Source organism: Ambystoma mexicanum, chromosome 14 (assembly GCF_040938575.1).
Source record: "Ambystoma mexicanum isolate Mex_15411 chromosome 14, UKY_AmexF1_1, whole genome shotgun sequence".
Classification (NCBI taxonomy): domain Eukaryota; kingdom Metazoa; phylum Chordata; class Amphibia; order Caudata; family Ambystomatidae; genus Ambystoma; species Ambystoma mexicanum.
In genome coordinates this window covers 193,786,375-193,809,163 of record NC_090940.1, presented here as the reverse complement: position 1 = coordinate 193,809,163, position 22,789 = coordinate 193,786,375, and the positions used below count along the sequence as shown (strand labels likewise).

General features: G+C 42.8%; 1 protein-coding gene across 2 annotated transcripts in view; it reads right to left on the bottom strand.

The window, feature by feature from the left end:
* Positions 1-22,789, bottom strand: part of LRRC9 (leucine rich repeat containing 9) — a 2,495,628-nt gene that overhangs the window by 1,610,388 nt on the left and 862,451 nt on the right. For both annotated transcript variants that reach the window (XM_069638901.1, XM_069638902.1), the window contains 2 exons: positions 4,215-4,332; positions 4,010-4,118 (listed from right to left, as the gene is read on the bottom strand). In XM_069638901.1, coding sequence (XP_069495002.1) covers positions 4,010-4,118; positions 4,215-4,332 — 227 coding nt within the window. The remainder of the gene's footprint in view (positions 1-4,009; positions 4,119-4,214; positions 4,333-22,789) is intronic.

The window sequence follows — 22,789 nt, the reverse complement described above, 5'->3', positions numbered from 1 at the left end:
AATGAAATTTTCCCATTTCCGTTAGACGACAATACTCCCGGTTATTCCCTAGACAGACCTCCAAACTTTTATTTTACGGATTTCTCTAATTCATTCCACAAACCCTACAACTCCCCAGATTCTCACCCTCCTGAGGTTACCAACCCTCCTAGGATGAGGAAAAATGAATCAGGAGACAAGAAAAATACCCATAGGAATATGAAGGCTATAACTCCCTATGAGAGGCTGCCAGGTTGTCCCAATTTTGAGGCCAGGCAAGATCAGGCAATCAATTTTGATTACACACCCGACTTCCATTACACTTCCTCAGACGGATGAAAGGCAGAGCATGAAAGCACACTCGGAGCAAGGCAAAACTCACGAGGAGGCACCAATTCCGGGATGTCAGTTTAAACCGAGAAGAAATGCCGCGAGATCAGAGAGGGGTGTAAGGAGGGATCTAGCCTTGACCTTTTCGGAGAAGAAGCACGACTTTCAAGAGGCCTTTGAGGAAAAGAAACTTAAGACTGGGAATTGCAGCTGAAGAACGGTGCATTGTGTGTCAAAAGTACACAGAGCCCTCCCGCATTAATAGCCAAGGCAGGGAGAAGCATTTGCCGCTGTGGTACTGCCCTTGGCTCTGACAACAAAGCCACAACAATGAATTTGGCACAGCCAGTGAGTCGGGGAGACTGATAACTGACCGAACTGTGTTTGCTCAAGGTTGCAAGCGGCAACATTATATGATGAAAGATGACTCATATGTGATTGAACTTTATGAAACCGAAATAGTTACCAAATACAGAGTGGTCCGGTGCCACATTTGGTGCTCACTCGAAGGTCTCTGTTTGGTATCCAAGTGAGTGTGTGAGAATTATTGACTGTGAAATCGAAGTGATCCGGCACTGGGTCAAGCTAAATCCTGTGCACATTCGAAAGTCTTCGATAGCCTATGAACTGAAATTGGTCTGAACCCGGCTGAGGGAGACTAATTGTACAAAAGGGGATCTGAGCCCGTAAGAGGGGGATCCGGGGTGAACCATGAGTCACCCGAGAAGATATTGATGTGGCAAACGTGAACCCGACCGAGGGATGCCTGTGAATAGAAATTGGTCTGAGCCCGGCTGAGGGAGGCTAATTGTATAAAAGGGGATCTGAGCCCGACTGAGGGGGATCCAGGGTGAAGAGGGACTCACCCGGCGTGGGGAAGGGAGGCTCACGGCCTGAAAATGCTGACTAATCATTTTGTGAACACTACTTTCTTTTTCATGAACATTTCCCCACACTATTTGCAAATTAGCGGTAAGGATTGGCAATCGTTTTTTTTAGTATAGGCCCACTAGGACTGCATTATTATTATTTCAATGGTTGTAGCTTTCTCCCATCTTAGATTTAGGTTTAGATAGGTGTTTTACACACTCTTGATAAAGTTCAATAAACACCCTTGAACTGTGGTCACTTGTGTCTGTTTTACTTTGATACCAAGCCTTCCTTACACCACACTAACCCTTTCTTTATTACTCTTACTGTGTTCTTCCTCCCCTCACTCTCTCAGCAATTCTCTGTCCGTCCGATGTTTCACTCCTACTAGTTCTTGCCTCCACCCTTTGATGTTACCATTGCTACCTCTCCACTCTACTACTCCTTCCTCCATTCTACTGCTCCCTCCTACACTCTACTGCTGCATCCACCAACTTCTAAGCAACTACCCTCCTTTCGCCCTGTTGACATACACCTCACATTCACACTTGACACTAGCCTTTCTATACACTTGCTACACAAACACGCACACTCACACTGCAATACCCTTACACTCACTAAAGCAATGCCTCACCTTTACAAATAATAGGCTCCATACTCCACTGCTACTTCCTCCTCCTGCTGGTTTCTTGATCTCCCATGTTCTACTCCTCTGACCTCAATCGTACAACCTACACTTCCTGTTTCCTGTTTACATTTCTCTCCCTCTGTCCTGATCGGCCAACTTTCCCAATTCAATCCTGTTCTATCTTCCCCTTCTAGGAGGTGTATGTGCAAGGGAAAGTCTTTCAAAGGAGGCTAAGCGCTGCCCACTTTCTCTGTATGGGATTGCTGCACAGTGACTATGGTTGTGCTGGACGTTTAATGGTAGAGTTTCTGTTTCTAGGTCTGCTTTCCGAACCTTCTCAGTAAGTATGGGGAATAACCCAGTATTTCTCTTTAGCCCCTGGTGGCCTAGGGGCTCGTTATTTTCCTGTGCGCTATTTTTGGTATTGCATGTCAGCTCCATTCATTGGGTGTCCGCATTGTAGTGGTGTGCGGTTGCAGGCAGTGTGTCTCTCTTGTTATTGCCAGTTGCTGTGCTCAGGTCTCTGTGGCACTGTGGTTGTGTTCTGTGTTTCAGCGTGTCCTTGGTAGGTGTGGATGTCCTGGTTTTCGCAACTCTGCTCGGCATCTGACTCGATATGTCTGAAAGTGAGCGACAATACTGGCGAGCATCTGAAAGAAGAAAGGCTGGACATACAGGTCTGCAAAGAGAAATGCTGGCACATGAGGGGGGCAGGAATGAGGTTCATCTATTTTGCTTTTGTCGTCCTTGTGCTTAGGATTGGTGCCGGTTCCCCACCTGACATGGCTTATCTACTGGCCTGGTAACAGAAGACAACAGCAGAAATTGTGGCGTAGGGGAATTCATGAGGAATCACAGGAGGCAAGAGAATAATGCTTATCAACTGCTCAGTTCCCCACACAGTTTCTGCTCGAACACCACTACTGTGTCATCTCTCCTCAGGCCCACTTAGCGACAATCTGGAGCATAGAGGCCTTGACCCACCCAACTTCGGATCGGGGTTGAAAGCCTGAGATCCAAATGTTCGAGGAAAAAAGACTGAAGATTATTTTTCCGAAATACCCTTCAGTCCCTTCTCCCCTAAAAATGTCCAACTTGGCCGCCGCACCCACCCACCCCCACCCCACCCCCCTACTTACCTTGTGGCCGCTGACTCGCAGTATCCCTGTGACGCCTGTTCCCTTTCACTTCCGTGATTGGGAAACGGCGCTGCAGGGTCCTTTCCTTTTTTATTTATTTTTTGGGGATGGGGATGGCTGCGGGGGTTACCCCCGCAATCCCTGCTCACAATATAGTGAGCAAGGATGCAGGGGATACCCCCATAGCCCCCGAAGCTCTCCTTTTCTATTTGTTGGGTCTTTTTCACTTTTTGAGGATCGGCTGCAGGGGACACCCATGCAGCCCCCAGCACCAAATGCGTGATCTGGTTGAACTTTTCAGTCTTTCAGAATTTTCGAACGGCCAAAATTCAGCCAAATCCCACATTCGGTCATTTTGGACGTTTCCCCAACTTCACGCTGGGGCAATAACAAACCCAGCCTGAGAACATGTTACCTCACATGCAATACTGTCCAGAGTAGAGCAGGTTCACTGCATTAAAAAAATGATGAAACTTACAAAACTATGCTTTGGAAACCGATACATTTATTGAAAAAGCTAAAACCAGTCCTGTGCAGTAGCCCTCTTAACAACCCCACCAACTCAACACTGCAACCTCAAGATTTTACATTTTCCTGCCCATCCACTACAATGATGTTATTACTAGGAATCCTATATAACGACACAAAGAGAAGAATCTGAGGGCATAATACATAGGGGGCTAACAAGTGTGCTCATGGAGTCACTGTCTTCAAGGACATTAGAAAGTAACAGGATGTACCTGGCATTTTCTATTTTTGTTCAGAGTCTTGGGTCAAATGTATGCCTCACAGGTTAAAAGCTAGTCTCTAACTTGAGGCAATTTGCAAGTTTGAATCCTGCAGGGCTCTAATCCTTCCGAGGTCAATAAATATAGTAACATTAAATTGGATAAGAATAACAGCACATATTGCAGCACCTAGAAGCAGAAGAAATTCAGCACGAAAGCCACAGACACATCACATGTTATTATTGTGATAGGTGGCCTTCTTGAAAGGATGTTTACAGCTATGTAAATACAATTATCACATTATTTGTAGCCAAACAAACCATCATATCACCTACCATGCTTGTTTTTCCCTTCTTTTTTAGTTTGTTCAAATAATTCTGCTTTGGAACGTTCACATAAACTTAAGCTGTTTGAAAGCAGAACAGTATTGTCCTCGTCATGCAACTGCAAAGAATACAAGATTTGATGAATATATTTTCCAATAACTACCTGAAAACACTTTGCAAACCAAATTGCAAACTCCAGCAACAAACATGTTACCTTGCCATTTTCAGTCTGCTTGAACCCATCTTCAAGTATTTTCAAGAGCTCTCTCTTCCCAAAAGGTAACGTCGGATCAAACACACAAAACAGATATTCCAGCATTTTCCTATAGTTTCTTGCAGATGAACAAAATTAAGATAATTTTGATTAATTGTATTTCAATGTTAAAAAGAAACTCAACTTTTACTTCCATTTCGCTTTGCTGCACTGCTTATGCAATCACAAAAAATATTCCCTGCTTGTGAGTAGCTGTTTGCTCCGGTGATTTTCCTAAATATGGTTTGCATTTCAGGGTGGGTTGGGGCATTGTTTTTATTAGATTTTTTTATTTTCATTGTGTTATGATAACAACTATGATCTTTCACAAAACATACAAATAGAATAAAATGTAAACACTCTTAAAATACAATTTTGACAAGACATATAAAACTTGAAGATTACATAATTAATATATGTATAATGTCTCCTAATAGCTAATGAAGTAGAAACATAAAATCAAGATGTATTACACAAATCATAATCATATCCAAAATAATTACTACAATAGAGAATTTCTCAGAACATACATTTCATCTATTATTAAGAATACCTGTTTCTTTCAATATTCTCACCAGTTCTGTAGTTAAGAACAATTAATTCGCTGCATTAAGACGATTCCATATGTCTTCAGAATGTATTTCATTTCTTAACATAAAAAAGAGCCCCAGATATTTTGTCCTAACTTTAATAAGCATTGAGCACTCAACCATGATACGTTGGAGGGTTTGGACAGCTACAGGATTTGTGCAAAGGTCACAAATGTCATTACTTAAATTACGGTTTTTGGAACAAACATATAAAATGTCTCCAGTAGGCAAAAGATTCAACCGAAAGCGTAGCAATGTGTCTCTAACATTTGGACAGGGTGATTGATTGAGGTATTTGGAGTGATTTCCCAAGGCTTTATCTAGCTGCAAAAATGTAGAATGTACTTTATAACTTTCAAACCTTGGTTATAGTATCTATTCAATCCCTTTCTGTAATACTTTCAAAAACCTGTATTCAACGTAAAGTCATCAGGATTAAATACATTACAAAATAAATAAAAATACAAAACAGCTTACAGTTTGAAATAACCCTGCTAAAAAAGACTTTAGGTATAAAACTAGTGTAATCCACTACAAAGGGTTGTTGCTGCAGCATAAGGCTTTAGTTGTCATGTACAAATGGGCATAAAGGCACTGCCATGCGTAAACATTTTAGAAAGCCAGGAGAGAAATACTTGCAACCTGAAGCCCAAATTAATAAGCAGCCATATTTCTCCTCAGCAACCATGCTCTGTGTAGGTATTTGGCCACGGAGCATGCCACTGGGGGGATTAGGTATTGTGTGAAAAATTCTAAAGCATGGCCACGTGTATTGATACCTGCTTCCGGCAATAAGGGTCTCAAATACAACCGCCTTAGCTGCTGGGTAAGCTAAAAAAATAAAAGAAATGTGCAAGTGTCTCCTCGGTGGCACTGCACATAGGGCAGTTAGCTGAATCTGAATCTTTCCATTTGGATGTGAAGGAAACAATTGACAGGATCCCCAATACTTTTTTTCACCCATAATGGATTTTCCACTAAGACGTTACGCTGTCTACCACAATGCTCCAAAACAGTAGCAGAATATGACTCCATGGTAACCAGGAAAGCAGAGGATTTATTATACATATCTGATTGGAGGTCTTTGTACAATGAAGATCTAGTAGGTAAGGATATTTTACCCACAAGCGAGACTACTCGCCATTGAAACCAAGCTTTAAGAGATAAAATCCCAAGTTTGTATCGTAAGGAAGCCATGGGAAGTGAAGAGGGCAAATTCAGGGCTTTCTTCCATACTCGCTCCACCAACCTTTCCCATGGCAGTTCATAGGACATTTTTTCAATTTCTAGCCCATGTAGGATTTTTGGGATTACTTTCCAAAAATAAAATCTCACCAATGGTTTAATGGTGAATTTACAATATTTATGATATATTTTCTTCATTTGAAAAACCAATCCATCTATTTTGGACTTCATTTTCTTAAGCATGGTTTCATTATTTAACTGTGCTGTAAGACCAAAGCCCAAATAGACAATCGCACTCATGAAATCTATTTGTGCCCCATCAATATACCATTTGAATTTGCACATTTTATTACGATGTCTATCAAAATGGATACCACATTTCTTGTAATTGATAATTAAATCATTCTTCCTTGCATATGTACTAAATGCTGAAGACCAATTGGATCTAGGAGGGCCACATCATCTGCGTATGCCAACCAACAAATCTGCTACCCCCCTATTTTTGGGCTAATTAGTTCTATATCTTGCAAATCCTCATTCAGATCAGCTGAATATAAGTTAACTAGGCAGGGTGGCAAAATGCAACCCTGCCTCAACCCCTTGTTGTGACAATATTATCAGACAGGTTACCATAAGCATTGAATCTAACTTTTATCATGCTACCATCATGAATATATTCCAAAATGGCTAAAAGTGAAGGAGAAATTTTCAATTTCCTCAACTATTGCCATAAGAATTGACGGTTAACCATATCAAAGGCTTTGGAAAAGTCTATCATCGCGACATATCGAAGAGGGAAGAAATTCCTTAGATGACCATACCTTCTTCTTCAAGACTGACAGCACAAGACCATTTAAGGTTGTTGCCATCCCTTTTCTAAATCCAGTCTGAAACTTGAAATGATTCCTCTATCCACAGCCCAAGTTTCTAACTTTCATTAAATCAGTGCCGTGACGATTTTGGAGTCCGAGTCTAATAAGGCAATTGGTCTATAATTGGCTGGAGCTGCGTGATTTCCTTTCTTAAAGATATGAATTATAATAGACTGTTTCCATGTTTATGGCATTTTTCGTTGTTTCAAAATGTCCTTAAAAAGTAAGGTTAACAATTTTGACCACATTCCTTTGTTTATGATATGATAAGGCATTTATAACGCGCCTATACACAAGTGTTTCTTTAATTTTAATATTGCATTCAACAGACTATTGAGCCCCGCAGCCCTTGAAGAAGAGGCTTTCGTGATGAGACGTTCAATATCTTCTATCTCAAAGCATGTATATCAAACTGTTGCATTGCATCTGTCATATTCTTAACTGATATTATTTCACCATTCATTTCTTCCCAATGTGCGCGACAACTCGCTTCACTAACATCATTACTCTGTAGGTCGATTATGTCATGGGTATCGAAGATGTGATTTTGTTCCTTATTTTACATGAAACTATTAAATCCTCTTGTATTCCATATACACACATGGGTTTTATTTAGTATCAGAGATCTTTAGTAGTCTCATCCTTCTTTGCAAACTCCCTCTTCAACATATCTAAACACCAAAACCAATTCCCTTGTCCCTCAGCATTACTTTTGTTCCTTGATAGATCCGTAGAGATTCCAGCCTTCTCCATACCATTATTATTATTACCACAGCTTGTCCCCAATTCCTTCAATTGGTTCATTTGCATACTTGCTACTATGGTTTTAGTCCTTTCTAATAGTGATTTTATTCATTTCCTCTCTTGATATACCATACATCCAAATTTTTATATTTTGTTCTTTTCATCTGATATAGATCTTTTGACAAAAGAGGATCACCAATGTACCCTCTACAAGGTCTGTACGGGCCACATAAGGAAATCTGATATATTCTCAGCTCAGTGACAAGGCGCTCGTCTTGGAAGCAAGACGACGCAGAGCAACACATGTTCCAATCCCGGGCCCGTGCTTAGAGACCTCTTCGGTATTAAGCGTGTTATAAATAACCAATTATAATTATACCAGATGTATTGATTCTCCCAAGGATGGGATTTTCTCAGAGCAATCTCAGAACATCCGCTCAATTGAGTACAATATCTAAATTTAAATGTGGACGAAGTTCAAAGTACAATATCCTAGCTTCGTCATTCCCTTTTGTTCCTAAAATTGGCCTCCCATGCAAATTTCCCTGATGTTATTGATCGAGCTTCATTGTATACTTCCGAATTACCGATCCCCTCTTTAGTTGATTTGTTCCTCTTCAACTCAAATGTGTTCCTCTTCAACTCAAATAACATAATCAATCACTCTCTATCCTTGACTTCCCACTCTTGGTCATTCAAGCGATCAAATGTGGTGTCAATATAGCTGAGTAACAGCTTGTGTCTGGTTCGCTCGCATAGATGGATTGGAGCTCTGATTCTCAATATTATTTCCTAGTAACATTTGGTTCCCTACTGAAGGAAGCATCTGGTCAGAACACTTTGGCATATTAAAAATAGCAGCCCAGTGCTCTTTTGCCAAGGATTGTGGGAAAGTCCCCCCCTCCTCTAAATGATTTTGATCTATATAAACAGTATCCGGCTAGTGCCACATGTTTTCCACTACACACATCCTGGCTTCTATTGATCTACTATCTCCTTAACCAGGGTGCAAATCCCTCACCTCATATCTTAGTTGCATAGTTTGTATAGCTTTGCTATGGGTTTGAATCTCCACAGGTGACAAAAAAATGTTGTATTGTCACTATCTGCAAAGGTTTTTCTACCTGTTGGTCATTTGAGGGTTGGTTAATCGGGTTACTTTTAAGGTGAAACTTTCTTTTTTAAATGATCTTATCTTATCCATGTATTGCGAACTGATATATTGTTTTAATATCATGTATTTTATTAAGCTTGTTTTGTATAAGGTTCCAATATGGAAATGTTTATCTGTTGTGTTGTATATACAAAGCCAGTTTGGCTAGGCGCATATTAAATAAAATAAATAAATTAATTGGGTTATTAATGTTTAGATCAATACAATCAAGATGATCATTTTCTGTTTGAATAGTCATATGTGCTTGTTGAGTTAGTGTTTGTTATGTTAGAACTTCCTTAACTTCTTTACGGGTGACAGCATTAACATTAGCTTTACCTTCTTCATCTAGAATGTGCAGAATTCTAAGGGACTTTCTGGAATTATTCCTAAACTGGTTTCTGCTCCCATTCTCAGATTTCTTCAATACTTTCTTTGACTGCCTTCCCGCCGCCCTTCAAGAGGATTTTCCCTTTGCTGTTCTATTATAATATGAACCCTTTCATCATTTCTCCATTTCACCATGGAAAAGTCCTTTCCATCTGTTCCTACTTGCTTATCCAAGCTTATTTTAGTGTTTGGCTTCAAAGTGCCCAATTACTTAACATATCTATGGTTGCATTAAGTTCACTCAGTATTAACGTAAGGGCTTTTTACCTCATCTCTGATATTGCCATATAACTCGACTGATGCAGTATATGATGTAATGCTGAGATGGATGGTGATGTAAGCTTAATTTGATCATCTACTTCCTTCAGTGAATTATGCATTTTATTTGATCCACTAATATCTGGCCCTTGTGTTAAATTACTGGTAGTGAGAAACTCAAGTGATTGTGAGGGGGATCCTAGGGTCATCTCTTAGGGAATTGATGAGATGTCTTCATTCACAACTTGCACATTTTCATTTGATATGCTTCTTTCCATCAGTCCCTCCTGGTGTTTAGCACTGGCTTTTCCCACATCAAATACTAAACATCCCATATTACCTGCACCATCCAGAATACTGGTATCAGTCAAATTTCCCACACTTTCCATAAAACATGCTCTAAGGGGTTCAAGGCGTCTAATCTCTGTACTAGCCCCAGCCTGTGGAAATAAAATCTTTAATCTTCTGTCGAGCTACTGGAGTAGCACTCTGATGAAGGGGATGTCTTATCTCTGATTTGGAATTTTTCTCTTTACCCAAGGTGTTTGCTGGTACACCCAATGAGCCCACCCGGGTAAGAAAAACCATCTCCTGTTTTGACCGTTCCCTCTGCATGCCCAATTCGGAGCAAATGGTTTGTACTGCTCAGTATGCACAATAGTCTGGGGGGAATTAGAAGTACTGACACTTTGGGCAGTGTGAGACAGGCATGGTATCAAGAGAGACAGACTCAAAAGTAACATTGCGAAAACCTTTATTGAAACACTTTGTTAGCCCATTGTAATGCCTTACTGGCCCTAATTCTAAAGGGGTTGTTCCCTCAACTGAAGTTTCTAATAGCCTACGTTATCCGTAAGTCCAAAAACAAAGTCTGTCTTTGTCAAAACCTATGCTTGCCCCCACTCTTAGACAAAATGTGATCTGGGGTCTTCCTAAAGAGGCTCAAAAAGAAATGTAAACCACGAGTGGGTTCAGGCGTCCTTACCATCAGGTGTAGTTTTTCCAGTTTCAGAAAAAAGATAGTTCAACACAAAAAGGGTTGCCCTTGGTACCTTCCACATAGGGCTGTTGCAGCAAATAAAGTTCACAATGTCCCTGGGTCGCCTGGGGGTCCCTTCCCCGAGCTTTGCTCCTACCAGTTCCAAACAAAAAAAAAACACAGTTCTAGTCAGGCCTCTCAGGGTTCCCGTCCCCAAATCTAGGCCTCTCCTGTAAAGGTTCATAAATGTCTCTGCGGGCCACACAGGGTTACCTTCCCCAAGCTTAGGACCCTCTGGTCTCAAACAAAAGTTTACACAGTTCCTTCCATGGGGCAGTGTCAGAGACCTTTGAAAACGCTGGGCTTTTGCTCCACTCCTGCGCGACCACTCTGACTTCTGACCCCTCTCCTCACGCTTTGTATCTTTTCTTCTGTCTTGTTTCACTCTCTTATATCTTTACACTTTGCAGTGCGCTCCGGCACCTTCTTTTTCTTTGCTGTGCCTCTTGTACACTCCTCTTGCTTTGTCGTGCCCCTGGCACACTTTTTTTCACTTTACTGTACACCCTTGCATCTTCTTTTCTTACTTTTGGGTTGCTTGCACCCTCTTTCCTGCTTTAGGGTCACTCATGCCCTCTTTGCTTTACTTCAACTTTCAAATGTACTCTTTCTGTCTTTCGGGTCGCTTGCAACCTTCTCTTCTGCTTTCGGGTCACTTGCACCCTCTCTTCTGCTTTTGGGTCTTCTGTCTTTTCCCGTCTTTGCACCACTCGTGCACCTTGTTTTCCTTTTCCCGTGCCGCTTTCCACTTTCAAATATCTGCTCCCGTTCCAGCCACACGCACGCTTAATGGGTTTTGTCTCTCTCTCCTGCTACGAAACTCACCCAGAAAGTGCAGCATTGGCAAGCAGCTTCTTCGGGTTCTGTGGGCTGAGGTCAGGGTCCCACCACCTGCCCCTCAGAACCCTCTGGACCGGCACATGTCCCAGGGGAACAAGCACTGGCATGGACACAGCCAATAATTAGCAACTTGCCTCATTCCCGCTGCATGGAGACACAACTCCCTCGCCACACTGCAACCCTCCAGCCACACATCAGCCACATAAGGTCAGCGTCTTGGCTTTCCGCTTTCCTCCAGACTTTCCAGGCTTCTCGTGCTGCAGCCTCCACATTCCAACAAGCAACCCCAGCTTGCTCCTCTTCTCTGGCAGAACCACACCTTTTATAGCCTAACTGAGGGTCAAGTGGAGTCAGGTGTGAATGGTTAAGATAAACAGCCTGACCTTGCCTATTAGTGGGACAGCCTAATGGTGTAATATGGTAGACCGCTCTCTGCTTCTCGCTGGGGGTAATCGTCACTGCTCCCGGTCGCCTCTCCCTCGTCCCATCCCAGTACATGTTCGCAATGGGGAGGGGGAGACAGGATAAGACGGGAATGGACATTTATAGGTGGAATTATGGTAAATTGATTGGCAGGCGAGAGAGAGGAATCCCTGGCCCTGTTATACAACAACGTTGATTCCCCTTTTGTTAGGTTACTCCCTACCTCAGATATCCTACCATGAAAGTACTGGTCTTGATAATACTCCCTATTGTCTGAACCAGGGGAAGACAAAAATATGTTCAGATTAGAGCCAGGTTCTTGTCTCATCTGGCCCTCCTCCTTGCCTGGTTTTGTTCTGGCATGATATGTCTGCCTCTTTCTTGGATTAGGGACATTGGGAGCTGCAAATCCCATGAAGGCTTCCGGGACTTCTTCCTCCTTACCTTCCGTCCTGTTAGAATACTGTGTCTCACCTGGGATATTCCCATGAGCGCGACCCCAGACTCCTCTAGCCAGGTGATCCTCCCTTGCTTGTCCACCCCCAGGGTTGGGATCCAAAAGCGATGGCCCTCTCCTGGCCACCTGAATAGAGGATTCTCAGGATCTACACGGGAGAACACCCCTAGGTTTCTCACAGCTGTCATTATATTCTTTTAGTTTCTTATATGTGTCAGCCCAAGTGAGACTTTCCTATTGTGGCGGTCCATGGCTAAGAGTTTGTGAGACATATTTTGCTGCTAGTTTCTAGTTATGGCAGGTGACATGCTTTAGTAACCGGAATAACTTCTGAACGTATGTACGTGATTTTCACTTAACATATATCAAAATATAAAGTACAATGATCAATCCGTGAGTTTACTGATTTCTGTTTTTGTTGACTCCAGGTGCAAAATGTTACCATTTTCATTACAGGATAAATCAAGAAACACAGATCTCCAACACGCCCTTTTAAAAAGGATGCATAGATCGCATTTACTGGTGTCCTTTGCGAGAGCCCAAAGGCACAAAGGTCACCGGTCACTCTCTATTTCAATCTCAATATAACAGTTTTGTGTGTGCTTCAGAGCGAACACTGTGGGCATTTCGCCTTTACTAGTGCTCAGAAGCAGAAAGGCCCACTATCACTGTCCTATGGTGTACAATGGATTATATTCATGCAGTAGTTCTTACATTGAGTATATTGGACTCATGTGAGAGTTCAAAGGCAAAAGTGCCCACAGTCACTCTCTTCTTTAATTACAGTAAAACCAATTTTGAGTGTGGTGCATACAATACAGTGGTTATGGACTCGCGCAAGAGCTCAAAGGCAAAAATGCCCGCAGTTACTCTCCAAATTGTTCACAATGAAATCAATTATGGGTGTAGTACATATAATGGACTCTAATTTGCCAGTTGTAAACCTATACCACCACAGATCTGATTTAATTTCTATTAATATTCACTGCGTTGGTTAGCATCAATATAGCAACAGAAAGTTCAAGGGTATACAGCCTACAGTCAATCTCTACTTAAAATGGATATCTGAATAAAACATATCAGAACTTAAAAATCCATTGGGAGGAGCGAGCAATAACTTCCTTTAAGATTGTTCTAGAGTTGAAAGCGATTAGGAAGTGCTACAATCATCCAGCACAACATAATAGCACAATTACACTGGCGGTTACAGTAATGATTCACCGAACCAACAATTAGCCTCAATCCGATACCCCTCGCATGCTCGTTTCCCACGGTAGTCTGCTAATTGAAAGTTGGCTATGATGTTGCTTTTCCAGAATTAGATTCCTAAATCTGAGCGGCACATAGTCTGAAACAAATATCTCACCAAGAATTCCGTAGACTATGCAGCCCCCAGCCTACAGTCACCCGACGAACACCGAACATGGAACACTAAGCGCCAGCGCTTTGCGCGGGCTGCTGGTTAAATAGTTTAACACCACCTCCTCTGTTTGTTAAAGGGCCGGTAGCTGCAGGTGAACAAATAACAAATCCACAAACGAAGCGAAGGGAAACTATTTTCAATTCTTTATTCTGTACTTTCCAGGACTCCACTTCACCAGGCAACACTTAGCACCCGCACTTCGCCCCCTACATCGTGACCTACATTGGCCTTGAACGTTATAAATGCACTATTCCAGTTAACGTGTTGATTCTTTTCCTAACCCAGAGGTGAAACACAAAAGGCCTGATCTATGCTTGAAACAGAATTAGCGCCCACTCTACATTTACCTGCACTACCACTCGAACACAAGGCTTTGAATACTTCTTCTTCTACAAAGTAGGTTACTTTTACCAATAACAGTGAAACCCAATGCCCTGCAAACTATATCTGTGAAACCCAATGCTCTGCGAACTATGAAACTATCTTTTATAACGTGCTTAATACACAAGACCCGTCTCTACGCGCAGGACCGGGATTCAGACCTGTGTTGCTCTGCACTGTCTTGCTTTCTTGCTTCCAAGACATTTGCGTTGCCCCTCAGCTATCCCCCAGGCGGAATTCTAGAATTTGCAACTATAATGTTACATGTCATTATCATTTTCTCATTTCAATTAATCTATTGTTTAAGCAGTCTCCTGGAGTCTTGAATGTTAACAATGTAGTACAACTCCCCCCAGCTTAAGGGTTGCTGATAGCTGTAATCGATTGAAATACCTAATAAAAAGGATTCGATGGGGGTTGTCTTGGAAATCAGACCACATTGTTTAGACTCTGTGTCATAGTTTTTAGTTAAGACCATGTGCAGAACTCTACGGAACAGTTTTAAACATGTTGCACAAAGTGATATGGCTGATGAAAGAAGTGGAAGCTGCTCTAGGGCCCGTAGAGTCAGCCATAATACACTCTGGAAGTGGAACTTAAACAACATAAAGTAAGACAGTACAGTTACTGAAGATATTACTACAAAGCATCACTTGCTGGGTACTATATTACCAAGGGATGGCATTACTCACATTTCACACCGTTTCTGAATACCCCCTTTCTACTGTCTCAGTATTCCTGATTTTATGTTATGTGATATTTGTGTAGCACCTAACTGACTTTTCTATGACATCAAAGAGCTTTAGGTTTAGTGGGAGTTCTGTATATCGTAGTCTGAACATACATGATAACAGTATATTGCATTGCATGAGAAGGGTATTGCAAGGTACTTTTTTGGCATTGATTACTTCTACTGTAACATTATATTTAGCAGCTTTATAAGTGGGATGAGGGGTGTTGTGTGATTTGCTATGATAGTAAATAGGAGATTGCTGGCATGGACTGTATTTGGCATGGGACTCATCCAGCTAATATGGGGATGCGACACTAAAAGGTGAGGTGAGCAATGTGTTGAAATGCAACTTTCTAATACTAGAGCAACTGATTCCAGTCCAGGGCTCAGCAATAATACACATTTACATTACATGCACACTGCATGCATATATGGTAAACATTGAATGCACATTAAAAGCAGATCTATTCAACATAACTGTGCTTTGACATGGACTGAATATATGTGATAAACTGCAGTGAAGGGAAAGGACATTACATTATAGTCTGCATTTATTATTGCATGCAAAGGACAGACAGTGGCTATACCCAGCATTTGAGACACTCCTAACAATGGTCTTTGTAGACAGATTTCTCTCTCTCTCTCCTCTCTACTTCACTCTCATGCTCTCTACTTCACTCTCATGCTCTACTTCACTCTCCTTCACTCTCCTTCTCAATCAAACTGCTACATTGTGCATAATGTGCAACAATGATTTCGGAATTGCCGGATGAGTGGATGGGGCAGATCTTTGGTTCAAAGAAAGAGGTGTCTGAGATACGGAGACCCCCAGCGCTCATTTTAGCTTTCTCATCATCTTGACTGAAAGGCTTAGAGCCGCCACAAACCTCACTATTTTACTAAAGTGCTATACTCACTGTGCCTGATGACACTTTTGACCTTCCTGGCAATGCCCATCAATGGCAATAAACTGCATGTGTTAGGTGTTAGTCAGGCGATCGGGGCAGGTTCCAGTATTCTTTGTTCTTTCCGCGTGCCTGAAGGTATAACCCAGTGTCTCCAAATATGATATATTATTGTATTATATCATTACAATGATACCCTTATATTAATATTATAATTATAAAAAATCTCAATCTACTCTCACACAGTGTCCATAACCAAAGGCCAGTACCTCCCAACCAGTTTGAGCCAACAGGTAGTGTGGAAGCGCCATCATTTTGGTCTCAGAATGATTAAGGATGCAAAGCATTTTTCATGTGCAAGCACATTTCCAAGTCAACTGGAAACGTATTTGAAAGGGCTTCATTTTAATAAAAAAAAATTCCCAAGGCACAGTATGCTTACTAGGTACTAGTTCTCATAGATATGTTCATAAAGTAGTAGAATGCGGCCAAACCCTTTGCAGTTTGGCCTTTTATAAATTGTGCAGTAACAAAACTGAAGATGTGTGCAAGCTTCCAAACAGCTCTCTTACTCCACAGGGATTGTGCAAATGAGTATGGTTACGTGCAGAGGACAACTATGGCTTGTGGGCAGGTGCTGACATGCAATGAGGCATCACAGCTTCGTAAGGGACAGAAAAGTGTTGGCCAGTGCTCAGTCACTCGTGCAGCAAAGACAGCATGTAAGAGCACAGCCATGGCACTCAAACATGGATTTCCTGGTACAACTCCAGAACTGGAAAAGAGGGAGGCCTAGAAAATCACTCTAGTACTACTAGAGAGCCAGAGCAACGGGGCAGGGATCATGTGTAGGGGGCCGGGGGGTCCGATAGAAAAAGTGGGCTGGGTTAAGGAACATATAAAGAGCCCGGGTTGCTGAACACGATTTCCTGGTGCTCCTTTCTGACAAGCCTAGTAGTGTGATTAAGAAGATACCTAGATCTCTTTGCTACCAGATGAACCTTGACGGAGCAAGCCTAAGCAAGATCTATGTGCCTCTGAGTTGTATATACTTTTGATGCCTTGGACCCCAGAATTCGCTGTGTTTCCTGAATAAACTTACTGTAGCCTCAGTGTTTTGTAAGGCTGCAGAAGGAGGAGGATGATATACAGGTGGCATGGTGGGTGCTACAGACTTTTATTCACCAGGAAAATAAAGTGTTCACCTAACTTTTCGCCTGGTATCTTGGTTTCACAGTCACTTCACACTCTGCGGCACCCAGGGGGAATGACTCCCTTCCCCTGGTGATCCTTGTTTCACACTCTTCCTTCTTTCCCAAAAGTTCATGCACAAGCATGATCCTTTACCCAGGTTTCCCCAGTATAGTCCACTTGGCCTTCTGGCTTGCCAAGTACTGCCATGAGGAAGAGGGTCGTTCTCGCTTGCCTTCTTTGTTCGTGGGTCCCAGACCCATATTTCTCTATTCAGCTCATTGGACAGAGCTCGCTCACTATCCTGCCAAGTCATTTTATGAAGATGATGATTTACAAAATTCTCTTGGCTCACTCTTAGATCAATGGACAGACTCGGTTCACTTACCTTCCAAATACTGTCACAAAGGAGATGATTTACAAAGTCATTTTGACTCTTGCGTTGTGGGGTTATGTACTGTCCCCTCTTAGGGAGTTCCTCCTCTTTTCCAATCACAATATTTCTCTCTTTCTCTGGCGGACTTTTATTACCACTATTCTCATTTTGGGTTTCTCCGACACTTCCCCTTAAGTGCCAACTCTCCCTTTGGTCCCCACCAGCCGGCCCAGTTTCTTCCCGACCTTTAGGGAAAGCCTCGGCGGGCTCCGGTCAGCCTGGTACTTGTTCTTGGGCTTTCCGCTGCGTTCGCGTACTTCTTCCTTCGGTCGGCAGCTCAGCAGCTGCTGGCTTCCTCCACCGTTCTCGCCCACTCTGAACCACACCGTCCCTCTGCTTTCTCCAGTCTGGCTGTTCTTCTTCCAGCCACCCTATAGGTCCTTCCATGTCGAACCCGGTAGAGACACCTGCTTTCCGCTGACATCATCCCAATCAGCCCTTACTTCGTCCGGTACCAAACCGAGCTCAGTCCTCGGTTCCTCCAGGTATGGCTTGACAAACTCCCTAGTCCATCTTCTGTTTTTATGTTGGTGTTAGTAGTCACCCTTAGTGGGGAACTAGTATGCTCACACCTACTTTTGGTAGTCACCTTCATATTTCTGCATGTCCTCCTCGTCCCAGTCTTTTTGATGCACGTCTTACTTGGGTAGTCTGGGCTCTTCTTTGTCTCAGTGAATCTTATGGTCCTGGCCCTACACAGGTACATGGGGTGGTTGGGTATATTACTGGGGTGTACCATACGGGTAGGTTGAGGAGGGGTGATTATACTGCATTCTCCCTAGATGTCTGCCCATATCCCCAGAGGGGGAGTCTATCCCCATGAGATCCTCCCGCTGTGCACCACCCCCAGGGGGAGTATCGGGTAGCAGCCTCAACTCCCAGGCCTCATGGGAAGAGGCTCCCCTTCAGGGAAAAGTGACAACATCCAGGGATTCCTAAATGTTTCCTGTATAAAAGTATGGCGAGGAGCTGATTTGATGCCAATGGTTATTCTGCCTGCTGACAATGATAAAACCTCAAAGTTCTCAGAATTACATGACTCCCAACGGCACACAAAGAGCAAGTCACTGATCAGATAGTAGTGCAAGAGAAGTTAAATGCTTCCATGAGCTACGGAAAAGCTTACACAACACCCAAACCATGTCATTCGAGAGAGAAGCAAGCTAAACGGCTTTGCGTGCTACACATAGCTCTCATATTGGTAGATTGGCTGGGCTCCTGGTTTAAACCTGAAAGGGATGTTGAGACATAAAAGAAAAAGCATGCTGATTAAGATACTTAAGATGAAACAAATGTAAGAATTGACAAGATTACAGCTTTGGAAGATTTACCTGTGTAAATCCTCCAAACTCTTTTACTGCCACTCAGTCTGGAAGTAAATCTGCCAGATTACAAATGATGAATTGACAGTGTTAATACCATTCAAGAAGTCCATCATGGTTGGGGTCTTTCTTTATCTAGGCGTTAGCATTTGTCTTTGCTGGGATTCTTGCACTTGGGGTCATCTACTGGATGTCTTAGTACTGGAAAGGCGAGGCAACGGTATCAATTGAACTATCTGGGCAAGACATTGAGGATACCCTAGAGGCATTTGGTAAACAACACTAGTAGGTATTAACCCCACTACCTGGGTATTTGTCAGTAGGATTTGTAGCCCCCTGCCTAGGTCTGAATCATTGTTGGAGATCTAAAAACCAATCCATTACACAGGGATTTGTATCTTTCCTTAAGCTTAGCCAAGTCAAAGGGGAATGATAAGTTACTAACCTGGACTTGCGGCTGGTAAAATAATACTTTAAGTGTGTTATGGCCCATTTGATGGTTAGGGCATCTAGCTCAGTAGTGGTATAGTTCTTCTCTCAAGGAAAGAGTTTCCTGCTAATATACAGGACAGGATGTTTTACTCCTTCATACTCTAGAGAAAGAACAGACCCGAGACCTACTTTCGATGCATCCGCCTGTCGGATAAACTCCCTGTTGAAATTAGGGACATTGAGGACAGGCTCACTACATAGTATATGCTTTAACATGTTAAAGCTATCCTGATCTTGTTTCTCCCACTGAAGTTTCTGGGGTTCCTCATTCTTAAGTTTATCCGTTAAGCATTAGGTCATGGTGGAATAACTAGGGATAAATTGGTGGTAGTACCCAGTGATCCCTGAGAAGGCCCGAAGTTCCCTTTTGGTTTTAAGGAGAGATGTTTCTTGGCCGGCTTTTACCTTTTCCACCTGGGGCTGCACCAAACCATTCCCTGCAAAAACAAAAAACAGGTACTTGACAGCCGACTATGCCAAACGGCCTTTCTTAGGGTTGGCAGTCAGCCCAGCCTTCTATAGGGCCCTTATGATTTCAAACAAGTGGAAAAGATGCTCTTGCCACGTTTGGCTTTTGATCAGAATATCATCTAGGTATGTGCCGAAAAAAATGGGAAAAGGGTTGCAATACCTTATCCGTCAACCTTTGAAAAGTGGCAGGAGCCCCATGTAGCTAGAAAGGATGGACCTTGAATTGGAACAACTCGCATGTAGTAGAAAAAACATCTTCTCCTTGTCAGAGGGGTTCAAAGGAAGCTGCCAATAGCCCTTTATCAGATGAATCATGGAGATGTATTTAGCTGGTCCCAGTTTGTCAACCAGATTATCAATCCTAAGCATAGGAAAATTGCAAACTGGGAGATGGAGTTGAGCTTTCGAAAGTCAAATCAGAATCTCCACGATTGAGCTGGTTTAGCAACTACAACTATTGATGGGGACCAAGGACTCTCAGGCGGCTCAATATCTGCATCCAACATGCTTTCTACTTCCCAGAGGATTGCTTCCTTTTGGGCCTCAGGAATTTCATATGGTTTTAGGTTTACCACCATTCCTTGTGGGGTTCTAATGTGGTGTACAAAAATCTTGACTCTCCTGGGCGGATCATTAAAATCATTGGGAAACTAAGAAAGTAAGCCTTGCATGTCTTCCTGTTGCTGAGACACCAAGCTTTTTTCAGAGCCTCCCTCCATCAGTAATGTGGTTATAGTCACTGAGGTGGTTTCTAAAAGGTCTACCTCCCACTCCTTTAAAAGGTTTATGTTGTAGACCTGGGTTTTTAAACTTTGGTCGGGCTGGGCTACCAAATAGTTATAAGGCCCTTTTTTCTCTAGGATTTCATTTGGACCAAAGCATTTGGAAGCATCTTTTGGTCCGAAGTGGGCAATAGAACTAGCACATTTTTGTCCTATTGATAAGTAACGGTGCCTTTCGGTCAAATTCAGTCCTTTGACTCACTTGGGCTTTTTCCAGATGTTTGGTGACTATTTGTCCGACTATAGCCATATGTTATTTCAACCGTTGGGCAGTTTCTGAAATGGGGAGAACTGCTTCCTCTCTTTCCTCACAGGTTTCACAAAGCACATCTAGTACATCCCTCGGTTCTCTCCCACAGAGAAGCTTGAAGGAAGAGAAGCCCAAGGAGGCCCGAGGGGATTTCCGTATGGCAAATACAGGTATGTAAAGTCTTTATTTGTATTTTCTCCTTCACTTAGGCCATTAGTTTGGACATGAAGGTACTACCTTGGCCCGTTACAATCTCCTAGGGAAACCCAATCCTACACAGAAAAGGGGATCAGATGTTTTGAGATCTGTTGAGAGGTGTTGGTTTTGAGGGGAAAAGCATCTGGGTACCGGGTAACATACTCAAGAATCACCAGTATGTATTTATTCCCCAATTTAGAGGGCTCCAGGGGACCCACTATGTCCATTCTGATCCAGGAGAAGGGTACTCAAATAACAGGAAGAGGCTGGAGGGTGGGTCAGAGATATCATAGGGGGGACTGTCTTCTGGCATAAGGGGTTATGGAATTCTTACATCTGCATGGACTCCTGGACAGTAAAATCGTGGTATGACCTGTCCTTGGGTTTTTGTCACCCCTAGGTGCCAAGATGTAAGGTGAGCATGTGCCAATTCTAAGACTACTCGTCAGTGACTATGAGGGACTACTAACTGTGTCCTTGACTGGACCTCCATGGTCATGTCACCTCTATATAGGAAAAAACAAAGGACCCCCCTATGCCCTACCCTCAGCCTCTGGAATTACCTTTGAGAAAGCCTCTACTAAGATCGGATCGCTATGTTGGCTGAAAGCCAGATCCAGAGTATGTTCTGCCTCTTCAAGAGGGGTGGGGGTGGGTGTTGATTTCTCAGATATGGTGTCTGCCTCCCCAAAATCTTGGGTGCCTCTTTCAGTAAGATCTTGTTCTTGCACTTCTGTGGGTAGGGGAAAGACATAATTTTCCAAGATGCCTTGAGCAATCTTTTCTCCTACTATTACGTGGTAGGCCTGCTCCATGGTTATATATCAACACTTTGATGTCACCTTGATTGTCGGGACCTATTACACCACCCATGACATCCATCCCATACTTCCAAGCTAAGCCTGACTTGGAAAGCAGCCGTATATAAGTCCCTTTTGGGGGGGACAAAATTAGGCGGGTAAGGACTAACTGACGTTCCCCTACTGCAATGGTGACTTTGCTACTACTAAGAGGATCAAATCCAATAGACTCAGCTGTAGCTACTGTTTGATTTGAGGCTCTAGGAGTACATTTGCTGAACTTCCAGGCTCCCCAACCTTTATCAGTCGGGCCTCATCCCAATCATGACACCCAATGTGGTAAATCAGAAGAAAGAGTCAGACAAAGGAGTGGCTTTTCAACTCAAGATTTTTATTTAATAAAAAGGAAAAGGACATTTCTCTCCCTACAACTAAAGGGTTTGGCCTTCCTATCAGAATTCCAACTCTGGTGCTCGTCATCAGGGTGGTTGTCAACTGAAGAGCCTGTCCTCTGTACAAAAGCTATCCTACCCTAGCACTAACCGAAGGTATTCAGTAAACAAAAGAAGATCACCAGGAGAATGACTCCCTTCTCCCGGTTCAGCTGGTTATTCAACAAAAAGGTGACTCCCTTCACCTAGCCAAACTTTGTTAGTCTTAAAGGCTGTTTTCGGGTAGTCTCTGGTGACAGCCTTCACAAGTCCTTTTAGTTCCTCCGAGGGACTTTCCTTGGCTTGACCAACTGTCCGACAGTTCTTCCTTTGCAAGACAACGTACCGGCCTAGGCTTCCCTGATTTTCTCCTTGAGCTTCTTGTACTATTTTTAACAGCACTTTTGTTAGAGTCCACTCTTGTAACTTCCTTGGTTCTCAATGTCTCTCTTATTGTGATGAGGGACAATTCTCCCGAGGCACTCTTCGCCTTTGAAATCTTCCTTTCAATTATTCCGATGGGGAAGATTTCTTTTGATGCCCTCCTCAATCTTGGTAATTCTTGCACTGGTACAGTAATAGGGGAGATTACTCCCATTGCACTCTTCTCTTGTGATGTTTTAACACTGTTATTGTTACGAGGGATATTACTCCTGAGATGTTCTTCACCCTTAATTCCTTCTCAGGAATCACTGTGATTAGGGTGATAATTCCTGAGGTGTTCTTCATCCTTAATAGCTTCTCAGGAATTACTGTGACAGGGAAGATTA